Genomic DNA, 12,112 nt, shown 5'->3' with positions numbered 1-12,112 from the left:
AATGCCGGCTTGTCTGACGTAACCTATAGGGTTTTTTGGGTTTTTTCCCCCAAGGTGCCTTATTTTGGGGTTTTTCCACTCGGCAGAACCTGGCGCAGAGGGGAAGATTTAATCTCTGAACGGGAAAGGCCTGGTGCCAAAATCCCGCGTGCAGGGTCACCCGAGGGCAACCTGCTGCAGGGTGCTGGGTGGCCGTGCCGGTGCCAGCGCAGGTCTGTGCCCCCCCCGCCCCTGCTTCTGCTGTGGGGAGGGAGGGGACCCCCCCTCCATCCCCCCACCCAGAAAAGGCCACATGCTGCAGCCTGTCTGGAGTACGCGCCCCCCCCCCCCCGGCAATGGCCCCCGCCCCGTGCCATGCCCCAGTGCAATGCCCCCCCGTGCCCCCCCGCCCCACACCAGGCCCCTGTGCAAGCCAGCCCCCACACCCCATGCGATGCCCCCCCCCCTCCCTCCGGGCAGTGTCCCCCCCGTGCCAGATTGCTGCTGTGTGATGGCCCCCCCCAGACCCCTGTGCGACGCCCCTCGTATTGTGCCCCCCAAGCCAGACCCCCGACCAAAGCCTTGCCCCCCCATGCCAGACCCCTGTGCAATAAATCCCCCGTGGGATGCCCCCCCCCACCAGACCCCTGTGCAATGCCCTCCCCCATGCCGCACCCCTGTGCAGTGCCCCCCCATGCCAAACCCCTGTGCGGTGCCTTGTCCCCCCCCACCAGACCCCTGTCCGCTGCCCCCCATGCCTTGCCCCCCCTACACCAGACCCACGTGCAATGCCGTGCCCCCCCCCCGCCAGACCCCTGTCTGCTGCCCCCCCTGCCGCGCCCCCCCGCCAGATCCCCGTGTAGTGCTGTGCCCCCCCCGGCAGACCCCCATGCAATGCCGTGCCCCCCCCGGCAGACCACCCTGCTCTGCCCCCCCATGCCGTGCCCCCCCCACCAGACCCCTGTGCAATTATGTGCCCCCCCCATGCCAGAGCCCCGTGCAATGCCGTGCCCCCCCTACACCAGACCCTCGTGCCATGCTGTGCCCCCCCCGGCAGATCCCTGTTTAATGCCGTGCCCCCCCCGCCAGACTCCTGTGCCATGCTGTGCCCCCCCACGCCAGACACCCGTCCGCTGCCCCCCCGTGCCGCGCCCCCCCCACGCCAGACCCCTGTTTAATGCCGCGCCCCCCCCACGCCAGACCCCCCGTGCAATGCCGTGCCCCCCCCGGCAGACCCCCGTGCAATGCCGTGCCCCCCCCGGCTGACCCCCGTGCCGTGCCCCCCCGTGCCGTGCCCCCCCCCGGCAGACCCCCGTGCAATGCCGTGCCCCCCCCGGCAGACCCCCGTGCCGTGCCCCCCCGTGCCGTGCCCCCCCCCAGCAGACCCCCGTGCAATGCCGTGCCCCCCCCGGCTGACCCCCGTGCCGTGCCCCCCCCCGGCAGACCCCCGTGCAATGCCGTGCCCCCCCCCGGCAGACCCCCGTGCAATGCCGTGCCCCCCCCGGCTGACCCCCGTGCCGTGCCCCCCCCCGGCAGACCCCCGTGCAATGCCGTGCCCCCCCCGGCTGACCCCCGTGCCGTGCCCCCCCGTGCCGTGCCCCCCCCCGGCAGACCCCCGTGCAATGCCGTGCCCCCCCCCGGCAGACCCCTGTGCTCGCCCCCCCGCGCCCGCCCCCGCCGCCGCGCGGCCCCTCTGGCCCCGCCCCCTGGCCCCGCCCCCTGGCCCCGCCCCCGCCCCGGCCCCGCCCCCGCAGCCATGTCGGCGGCGGCGGCGCGCAGACGCCCGGCGGCCGGGGCCGAGGGGGGAGCCCCCGCGGGAGCCCCCGCGCCCGGCGATGCGGAGCGGGGCATGGCGGCGCCGGGCCTCTCGCTCTGCCTCAGGCTGCTGGCGGCGGCCTTCTACGGGCTCAGCTCCTTCCTCATCGTCGTCGTCAACAAGAGCGTCCTCACCACCTACGGGTACGGCCCGCGCCCCGCCCGCCGTCGCGCCCGGGCCCGGCCCCCCCCGCCGCTCTCTGCCCGGCGGCCCCCCGCCATGCGGGACCCCCTCCCGAGGGTGCCTCCCCCCCCGCCCCGGGCATGCACCCCCGCCCGTGGGTGCCGTGCACCCGCAGCCACCCCGCATCCTGGGGGGCCGGGCACCCCTGTGCGTGCCCCCCCCGCCGTGGGGGGCCTTTACACCCCCCCTGCATGCACCCCCCTGCTGTGGGGCTGGCCCCCCCCTGCACACCCCTCCTTTCCCCCCCGGGAGCCCCTTGCGCGGCCAGCCTCCCGTGGGTGCCCCCCCTTCCCGTGGGGACCCCCTGCGCGGCTGGGCAGTGCCCCCCCGGCTCCGGGCTCCGCGGGGCTGGGGGCTGCCGCTGTCCCCCCCCCCCCCCCCCGCAGGCAGCGGGGGGGTGCGTGGCTGCTGGGCCCCCCCCGACGTGGGGGCCCCCACTGACGTCTGCTCTCTGCCCGCAGGTTCCCCTCCTCGCTGTGCGTGGGGCTGGGCCAGGTGAGTGGGGTCCCCACTGTGTCCCCCCCACCCCGACCCCCATGTGGGGGGCCGTCGGGCTGACCCCCGCTCTCTTGCAGATGCTGGCGACGGTGGCGGTGCTCTGGGCGGGCAAGGCGCTGCGGGTGGTCAAGTTCCCCGACCTCGACCGGCACGTCCCCCGGCGGGTAAGCCCCCTCCCCGGGCACCGAGCCCCCTCCCCGGGCACCGAGCCCCCTCCCCGAGGCCGGGCGGTGGTCTCTGCCCCAGCCCCTCGCCCGCGGTGGGCACCATGGCCTTTTCGGCAGCGGGGCGCCCGTGCTCATCGCCCCCGGGAGCCCGCGGACACGGAGCCATCGGGACGCGTGCGTGAACGTTTCCGTCCCGGGGTGGGAATAATTCCGTGTATGTTATAAAGGGGGGTGCTGCCGGGGAGCTCCCTGCCTTTCCCTGGTCGCTCACGCAGCCTGTTTTCCCTCTTCCCATTTTCCAGACGTTTCCTCTACCTCTTCTGTATTTCGGGAACCAGATCACGGGACTGTTCAGCACAAAGAAACTGAAGTACGGACGGCTTTTCTCTACCGGGGGGTGTGCAATGGGGTCCTTGCCCCGGGGGGGGTCCGGTGTTGGCTGCCGGGCCCTAAGGCTTTGCAGGGGTGCGGGTGACCCGAGCGGGAGGTGCTCGGGACGATACGGTTCATCCTCTGCCCACGCTCAAATAAGCCACGTGCATCTTTCCGAACGCATTCCCCCAGCCGGTGGGTAGGGAGGGACGCGGGTCTGGCCCTCGGCCACCCTGGGTGAGGGTCCGGGGCCGTCCCCGGGGTCCCCCGCCCTCACAAGGTCTGAGATAAGCGATGCTTTTTTTGGGTGTAGGAGTAACAGAGTTTCCACAAGGAAACTGGCGGGCTCGCCGATGGCTCTGTTCTCCGGAGCCCTCATCCCAGCGCCCACTCAGGGCGTTGCTCCGGCACCCTCATCCCGGCGCAGCACCGGGCAGGGGGGAAGCCCTTTCACCCTGCCGAACCTTCCTTTTGCAGCCTGCCGATGTTCACCGTCCTGCGAAGGTTCTCCATCCTGTTCACGATGTTTGCCGAAGGATTCTTGCTCAAGTGAGTCTTCCCAGCCCCTTCTCTCCAGGGCTATCGGTGACGGAGAGCGGTTAGAGTTACGGAAGTCCGAAGGGGTTGGAATGCCGCGCAGCGTGTCAGTGCGCTTTTGGGTGTCGGAGATCCGCGCGGTCAGGGGTTTTTGGCTCTGAGCTGGGTTTTAGGAACGAGGGTGGGCGGAGGAAGCGGATACGGAGAGCGGCGGCGTGTTGCTTGCCTTGATGGGCACAGCCCTTTTCCCCGCTGCCTCTCTGCGTGCCCGGAGGCAGCCGGGCGAGACAAGGTGCGACGCGGAGCTGCTAGGCAGGGGGGAAGACGGATGCGCTCTGTCTCCACTTGCAGCAGCCTGGCTGCGCCACGCGGTTTTGGAAGCGGAGGGCGTTGTGCCCATCCGCCCCTGCTAACGGCTCGCCTGCGGAGACCCCAAAACGGCTCACGCCGCGTGCCGACAGCCCCCTCCCCAGCGGCGCCGGGCTGGTCCCCGTGCCGTGCCAAGCGCCCCGTGCCCAGCTGAGCCCTTTGCTGCGGTAGGCAGAGTTGCAGCGCTCCGTGAACTTGCATCAACGCCAAGTTGGGGTTTGGTGGGTGTGGTTTTTTTTTTTTTTAAACCACGGGGATAATTGGCTAAAAATGTCTTGCTTTTACTTGCTGCTTCTGCACGGATGGTTTGCTTGGGGTTTTCTCCCCTCCTCTGTACGGGCTGGGAGGAAGGGCTGCTCCCGGCTCTCCTCCAGCGCCCTCGCGATACTCCGGTGAAGCTGTGACGGCGCTGTCCTCTCTTCGCAGGAAGAAGTTTTCTTGGAGTATTCAGATGACCGTATTTGCGATGATCATCGGCGCGTTCGTAGCTGCTAGGTGAGCTCCCGCCTTGCTGTCCCCTCTCCCGTGCCCCTGGAGGGTGCCGGCGTGGGCCAGCCAGCACCGCTAAGGTGAACCCAGTACCACGGTGCGTCCCAAGAAGAGAGGAAATGCTGACTTTGTACCCTCAGACGTGCTCTCTAGTAGGAAAGAAGGTTTTGCTGACCCAAATCCCAGTCCCTCCTCGCGTGATTAACTTTTTCTGAGAACTCGCTGGCCAAACAGAAGGTGGAAGGAATCGTGCGAGGGTTACGCTCCGCACAGCTTAAAGCTTTAACTTACATTTTTCTCCTTTCCCAGCGCTGACTTGGCGTTCGATCTGGAAGGATATATTTTTATCCTTATTAACGATGCCTTAACAGCTGCAAACGGTGCCTATGTGAAACAGAAGCTGGATTCAAAGGTAGGCTGACCTTCGGCTGCCTTCTGGGCGTTGCAGTGTTGCCTTGGTTTGGCACGAGCTTGCATCCGAGGGGGCGAAGAGGGGAGGCTCGCCCCGTGCTACCCCCTCCCTCTCCCAAAATCTCCTGTCCAGAAGGTTTGGCAGCACCGCTGTGCTGCTGTCGGTGCCAAGCGGTGCTGTCCGGAGCCGTGCCCCTGTGCCGGTTACGACCGCAGTCCCTTGCGACAGCAAAGAAACGGCAGTTTGATTGATGGTGGCCATAAAGCCTGTTGCAAGGTCATCGCCCAAGTCTCTTTTATATATATATTTTATATATATATAAAAAATGCATATATATATATAAAAAAATGCATATATATATATAAAAATGCATATATATGTATTAAAAAAAAAACTGCTCCAACTCTTCTGTTTCTGAGAATCCCACGTGGATTTAGCTCACAAGACCCTTCAGGAGCAATATGAATAAGGTTTTATGTTTCTGTTTGGAACCGAATTAAATACACAGATGTTTCTTATTTCTAGGAGCTGGGAAAATACGGTCTGCTGTATTACAACGCTCTGTTTATGATCCTTCCCACCTTGACCATTGCCTACTTCACCGGAGACGCGCAAAAGGTAGGATTCCTGCCCCCGAAAGCAAAATCTTTAGTGGCACGATACCTTACAGGCCAAATGGGTCGCTTTGAGGAACATCTTACTGTTTGCTGTAATGCACTTCTCCGTAACGTAGCCTTCTTCCCTAAAGTGGGAAATACTCAAAATGGGAAACTGAGGATTGCAGACAAGCGCTACGGAGCACCTGAGGGAAGAGGCCGGGGCGAAGGATGGTTTGGGGCCGGGTTTTGGGGTACAGAGGGAAGCTGCGTAAGTAGGAAGTAACTGTAGGTCTTACGCCGGACTTGAAATCCGCAGAGTTGCTCCATTCAGGCGTTTTGGTAACGCTTTGAAGAATGGGGAAGTGCGACAGCAGTAAGTGAAACCAAATATTATTTAAAACAAAGGCGGCGGGTATTTAAAACAAAGGCAACGGGTATTTTTAGAATAAAGGGGCTGCTTCAGACTTCTTGCTGTCCTTCCCTCTGACCAGGGTGCTTTACGTGGGGTTGCTCTGGGGGTCGGTTTGCCCGTGCTGCCCCAACAGGGCACGATCTGATTTACGTGCCGTTCCCTATACTTGAAATCTATATTCTAGTATTATTATTTATTACTATTGCACTCGTGTACATGCGGCTGTACTCGGTTGGCTCTCCTGAGTAAGAGCACTCGCTTTTCGTGCCCGCACGAACGTCCCTCTCCACGGGCAGGAAAGGCAAACGCTGAGGTGTTGCCCACCCAGACCCCCCCCGGGTGACTGCTGTGGGCGCCGGTGGCCCCTGCGGACACCCCTGGCCCGTCCCCGTCCCCCCCAGCCATACCCGGGCGGGGAGAGCCTGGTGGCTTTGCTCTCATTAGGAGCTGAATGCCCTGATGATGAGCAAGCGGTCGCTGGGATAACGAGCTGGGACTAGCGAGGAGAAGTGGTTGCGTGGGGTGAAGGTAGCTCAGACCTGCCCTTCATACAGGGCGGCTCAGTGGGATATATTTGGGGATAAAGTGCTCATTTATAAGCAGGAGCTGGCTGACGGGGAGCAAAATGTTGCTCTGTGCAGCCTCTGTTCAGCCTGTGGAGAAACCGCCTCTTTTTTTTCTTTTTTCCTTGAATAAACGTCTTTTTCCCTGGCCGAGCTCCTGGCAGCCGGAGGCGGACAAAGATGCGCTCTGTTGGGGCTGCCGCCAGGAAACTCCGCGTTCGCAGCCTGATGAAAAACCCTCTTGTGAAGGGCGTGCAGCTGAACCTGCCTCGCGCGGGGACGGCTCCTGGGGCAGAGCCGGGGTGGGGGGCAGAGCCGGGGTGGGGGGGCTGCATCGTGGGGGGCCGTGCTGGGGGGAGGCGGGGGGGTTGCATAGGAAAACCTCCCACCGTACTCATGGACGCGTTAAATCTTGTAGTTCATTAACAAGCGTCGCAGGTAACGATGTCTTGTCGTGCCGCGCTTTGCGAGAGGCAGAAATGGGCATGCTGCTGGTGGGGGCGAGCAAAGCCCTGCCGATAATTCCTGGGGGGGAAGGGGATGGACCGCCAGCAGGAAGGTCCCCCCTCGGCTGGCATTTCGTTTCGTGTCCCTGTTGGAAAAGCGCCGTCCCAGCTGCCTGGTGGGACCCGTGTGCGCTTGGCAGCCCCGCTCTCCCCTGCGCCGGTCCCTGCCCCGCTGGGAGGGGAGGGGGGACACCAGCCATCGCCCTGTTCTGCCCTCCCCTCCTCACCGCACCACAGAGCGGCTGAGGCTGGCAGGGACCTCCCGGAGCAGGTGGCCCAGGACCGTGTCCGGCTGGGTGCTGGATATCTCCAAGGATGGAGGCTCCACCGCCTCCCTGGTACTCGGTCACCCTCACAGTGAAAAAGTGTTTCCCGATGTTCAGAGGGACCCTCCTGCGTGTCGGTGTGTGCCCCTGGCCTCTGGTCCTGCCCCCGGGCACCCCTGGGAAGAGCCTGGCTCCGTCCTCTCGGCACCCTCCCTGCAGGTGTTTGTACAGGCGGGTGAGACCCCCCTGAGCCTGCTCTGCTCCAGGCTGAGCAGCCCCAGCTCTCCCAGCCTCTCCTCATAGGAGAGGTGCTCCGGTCCCTTCAGCATCTCGGTGGCCCCTCGCTGGACTCTCTCCAGCCTGTCCATGTCTCTCTCGTACCGGGGAACCGGACCCAGTGCTGCAGGGGTGGCCCCACCACCTCGAATGCTGTGTTCAGTGTTGGGCCCCTCACTCCAAGAAGGACACTGAGGTGCTGGAGCGTGTCCAGAGAAGGGCGACGGAGCTGGTGAGGGGTCTGGAGCACAAGTCTGATGAGGAGCGGCTGAGGGAGCTGGGGTTGTTCAGTCTGGAGAAGAGGAGGCTGAGGGGAGACCTCATCGCTCTCTACAACTCCCTGAAAGGGGGTTGTGGGGAGGTGGGTGTTGGTCTCTTCTCCCAAGTGACAAGTGACAGGACAAGAGGAGATGGCCTCAAGTTGCACCAGGGCAGGTTCAGGCTGGATATTAGGAAAAACAACTTCACGGAAAGGGTTGTCAGACACTGGAAGAGGCTGCCCAGGGAGGTGGTGGAGTCACTGTCTCTGGAGGTGTTCAAGGAAGGTGTGGACGTGGCCCTGCGGGACATGGTTTAGTGGGCATGGTGGGGTTGGGGTGGTGGTTGGACTTGATGATCTGACAGGTCTTTTCCAACTGTAGTGATTCTGTGACAGCGCTGAGCAGAGGGGAAAAAGGATCCCCTCCCTCGACCGGCTGGCAGCACTTTGTCCAGCGCAGCCCGGGACACCACTCCCTTTCTTTGCAGCACGTTGCTGGCTCATGGTCAACCTGGTGTCCACCAGGACCCTGGGGCTGTTCTGCAGAGCTGCTTCCCAGCCGGTGTGTCCTGGTGCCTGGGCTTGTTCCTCCCCAGGGACCGGACTTTGCACTTCCCCTTGTTGAGCTGTGTCTCGTTCCTTCTGACCCCTGTCCCCAGCCTGGCTGGCAGCACCCCCCTCCTGCCTCCCTCCCTGTCCCCCTGCAAACCATCTCCTGCTGCTGGAGCTTTGCCCTCGGAGTCATCCCCAGACCTGCAGCTGGCAAAAACGTGGGGTTGGCTGCATGGAGTGTAACTTTAAATAAATAATTTTTTAAAAAAACAACCAAAAAAACCCCCAACCAACCCTACAACCAAGCAAAACCCAATTAAAAAATGCCCTACCATGAAATCCAGGCTTCTTCTAGGCATTCTGTCAGCACCGTCCCTACAGGTTTAATCCCCCTGGGACGCGCTGCCGGAGCGTTGCAGTTTGCTCCCCTGATCCCAACGAAGGCTCTTCTGGGCTTCCCCCCCCTCCCAGAACTTACTAAATCCATATGTGAGCTTTCCACGTCCCTTTCCACGGTCAGAGAGCTGTCGCTGAGGGTGGCAGTGGCACGGCTCTGTCGCTGGGGTTGCCCCGAGGTGGCCAGGGGGGCTCGGAGGCTCCCGCTGCTGCCGGCAGCTCGCGTGCCCGAAAGGCGGGTGAACGCAGCCGCTGCACGGGGCTCTCGGGAGAGAGACAACCACCAGCTGGGAAATGCCTTTCCCGGTTCCTCCCGCTTGTAGGAGTGTAACTCGCTGCTTTTCCCAGGAGGGGTGTGCTGGGTGCTGGCTTGGGCTGGGAGGCGAAGCTGCGGTGGGCAGCCGGCCCTTCGGCAGCCCCAGGGTGTCACGCTGGGCTGCGTTGCGTCTTGGTTTGTTTCCTGCTGTGGGGTGAGAGCCGATGTCAGAGGTTTGTTTCTCACCTTGCTGTGAATTGCTGTGTTGCCTTTTCCTCCTCTAAGGGCTGTGTTTCTTGCAGGCGGTGGAGTACCAGGGCTGGGCAGACACGCTCTTCGTCCTGCAGTTCACACTGTCGTGTGTAATGGGGTAAGGACGTACGCTGCTGCGGTGGGCACTGCCCGTCTCCGAGGGCTGGGTGGGGGGGGTTCCAGCAGTAGCGTATTTTGGTGGTCTGAGCTGTTCTGGGTTAAAAAAAAATATATATAAATCTGCAGTCCTGATAGGGACACCATTTCTGAGAGCTATGGTAGAGGGAGGTTATGTATGTCCAACCCTGCTTCGGCGCAGGTTTAGCCAAAAAAGCGGTGGTACAAATACCGCTCTAGAAAAGAGGGGGAGAGCCGCAGGGATGAACGGCAGCGCCTGAAGCGTGTCCTGGAGCCTGATGTCGGCCCTTCCTCCCGCAGGTTTATTTTGATGTACTCCACGGTTCTTTGCACTCAGTATAATTCTGCTCTTACAACTACAATAGTTGGCTGCATTAAGGTAAGTGGTTTCTCCGCTCCCAGGGCTGCTGTCAGGCGAGTGTTGCAGTAATTGGTGCTCAGGGCTCGTATTAAACAGCAGCTTTAGCTTGTGAGCGCTTGGGACATGCCGGGCAGCGCGGCTCTCTCCACCTCTGCGTGCCCTGGGTCACCTCGCGCTGGCTACGGGTGCCTCCCCCCCGCCTGCCCGGGACGCGCGGCAGGGTGCTGCTGCCTGCAGGAGTTACCCAGTAAAAGCCATGAACGTCCTCGGGGCATCCACAGCCTCCCCGCACCCACTTTGTGCCGCTCTGGCACCATGCGTCCGCCAGCTCTGCCCGCGCAGGCAGCGGTCTCTGGCAGCAGCACGGGAGGGTCTGGACAGGGCTCTGGGGCTTTTGCTGTGCGCTGCACGGAGGGGAGGGCGGCTCCAAGGGGATTATTTTTTGTATTTTTTATTTTTTTGCTGCTGTCTGGAGTAGAGTTCAGTCTGGAGAAGAGGAGGCTGAGGGGAGACCTCATCGCTCTCTACAACTCCCTGAAAGGGGGTTGTGGGGAGGTGGGTGCTGGTCTCTTCTCCCAAGTGACAAGTGACAGGACAAGAGGAGATGGCCTCAAGTTGCGCCAGGGGAGGTTCAGGCTGGATATTAGGAGAAATGTCTTTCCTGAGAGAGTGGTGAAGCACTGGAAGAGGCTGCCCAGGGAGGTGGTGGAGTCACCATCCCTGGAGGTGTTCCAGGAAGGTGTGGACGTGGCACTGCGGGACATGGTTTAGTGGGCATGGTGGGGTTGGGGTGGTGGTTGGACTTGGTGATCTGACAGGTCTTTTCCAACCGTAGTGATTCTGGGATAGAGAGATACTCTGTGCGTGTTTGTACGGCAGTGGCAGCAAGCCGCCGTGTGTGGCCCTGACTGTGGTCAGTGCATTTAGCTTCCCCGGGGCTAATGACGTGTGAAAACGCCCAGAAACAGCCACGATCCTCTGGGTCACCGCGGCCCAACGAGCCCATCGCAAAAACAGACGGGCGCTCCTGGGCGTTATCCTGGTGTTAGTGCCGGTCTGGAGATGAGGGAGAGCGTCGCAGCCCGGCGGTTGCGCTGCCCCCGCAGCCAAAGTCTCCGTCCAGGAGCGTTTCTCAGCAGCTTTAAACCCAACGCTTCGACTCCGGCATTGCCACCGCTTGCCTGTTTCACGCTGTCTGCAGCCGGGGTTTCCCGTCTCCGTATTGCTTTAACACATAGAGCACGTGCTTCTCTCGGGCTATACAGAAACTTATGCTCTCGTTGCTAAAATCTTGTTCCTTTGCAGAATATTTTAATAACCTATATTGGGATGTTTTTTGGAGGAGACTATATTTTTACATGGACAAACTTCATTGGTCTAAATATCAGGTAAGAACGTTGGGTCTTTGCAGTTTTTATTTACGATTTGCAAATGAAAATCGCCACGCAACTGAGATGGTGTCACTGGTGAAACACTTCCTTCAAAAAAACCCACCCAATCCCTGCGGATTGGTGTCCTGGCCGCAGCAGAGGAGCCAGCGCGGCGCTGACCCTCATCTCACGGCCCGGAGCAAGTCCTGTGCCGCCGGCAGCACCGCTCGCTCCCTGCTTACAGCTCGGGCTGCGGGGAGCTCCCGGGCAGACTCGGGTTGTTCTAAAGGCAGGAGAACGCACAAGCATATTGTAGCAGCAAACTTGAGTTGCGTATCGGAATTGCGTGGTTAAGGTAGCGGAAGAAGTATTTTTTGGTTTATTTGGTTATTATATTATACCTGGTGTTTTAGCACAGCTTTTGGAAAAGTCTCCTTTCTGGCCTGGTGTGTATTTCTGTTTTGGGAAAAGTCTCCTTCTTCTTCCCCTGCCCTTTGGCAGGATTCCTTCAGTGATGGAGCGGGTCCGGCACTCGATGGAGCGGGTCCGGCACTCAGCTAGGGACTCGGGCTAGCAAGCATTTGGGTACAAATTAAACAAAATACCTGATCTTAGGAGGAAAACGGAATTTTCTTGCAAAGTGATGCTTGCAGCGCGTCCTCGACCGTTGACCTACCCGTGTTTTTGACTTTTCTTCGGCGGCTGGCGTTGGCGGCTGCCCGGGGCAGGGCTGCCTCACTAATAAACGTGCTGGCGTAACGGGCAGCATCTCCTCCGGGCTGCTGGTGGCCGGTTTGCCTTGGGCAACGCGGGTGTGCCGCCGGCCAGGAGCGTACCGGAGCACACAGCGGCAAGCGCGCTGCCGCTCCTGCGGCTCCGAGTGTCTCATTCTCGTACCCGCCCCTCTTTTGCAGTATTGCCGGAAGCCTGGTGTATTCCTACATCACTTTCACGGAGGAGCAAATGAGCAAGCAGTCCGAAGCTGGCATCAAGATGGATATTAAAGGAAAAAGCTCTGTGTGACCAGGGAAAGGCGTTTTTTTGGAAGCAACCTATTTCTGCTCAGCTGATCGCAGGCAGAATG

General features: G+C 61.5%; 1 protein-coding gene across 1 annotated transcript; it reads left to right on the top strand.

Annotated features, from left to right (window-relative positions):
- The first annotated feature begins 1,735 nt into the window (after positions 1–1,735).
- Positions 1,736–12,112, top strand: SLC35D1 (solute carrier family 35 member D1). Its single transcript, XM_059822079.1, has 12 exons — positions 1,736–1,938; positions 2,440–2,473; positions 2,554–2,640; positions 2,946–3,013; positions 3,493–3,564; positions 4,348–4,416; positions 4,720–4,822; positions 5,348–5,440; positions 9,210–9,277; positions 9,598–9,676; positions 10,964–11,046; positions 11,943–12,112. Exons 1-12 carry the CDS (start codon positions 1,736–1,738, stop codon positions 12,049–12,051), a joined length of 1,068 nt encoding a protein of 355 aa, XP_059678062.1. The 3' UTR covers positions 12,052–12,112.

Source organism: Gavia stellata, chromosome 10, assembly GCF_030936135.1.
Source record: "Gavia stellata isolate bGavSte3 chromosome 10, bGavSte3.hap2, whole genome shotgun sequence".
Classification (NCBI taxonomy): domain Eukaryota; kingdom Metazoa; phylum Chordata; class Aves; order Gaviiformes; family Gaviidae; genus Gavia; species Gavia stellata.
Note: the sequence above shows the minus strand (reverse complement) of the source record. Positions and strands in the feature narration are given on the sequence as shown.

Excerpts from the sequence above, each read along its gene's own strand:
- SLC35D1 (XM_059822079.1), top strand. The coding sequence starts at position 1,736 with ATGTCGGCGGCGGCGGCGCGCAGACGCCCGGCGGCCGGGGCCGAGGGG. Across the intron at positions 2,641-2,945 it reads ACCGGCACGTCCCCCGGCGG|ACGTTTCCTCTACCTCTTCT; the intron begins GTAAGCCCCCTC and ends CCCATTTTCCAG. Across the intron at positions 11,047-11,942 it reads TTCATTGGTCTAAATATCAG|TATTGCCGGAAGCCTGGTGT; the intron begins GTAAGAACGTTG and ends CCTCTTTTGCAG.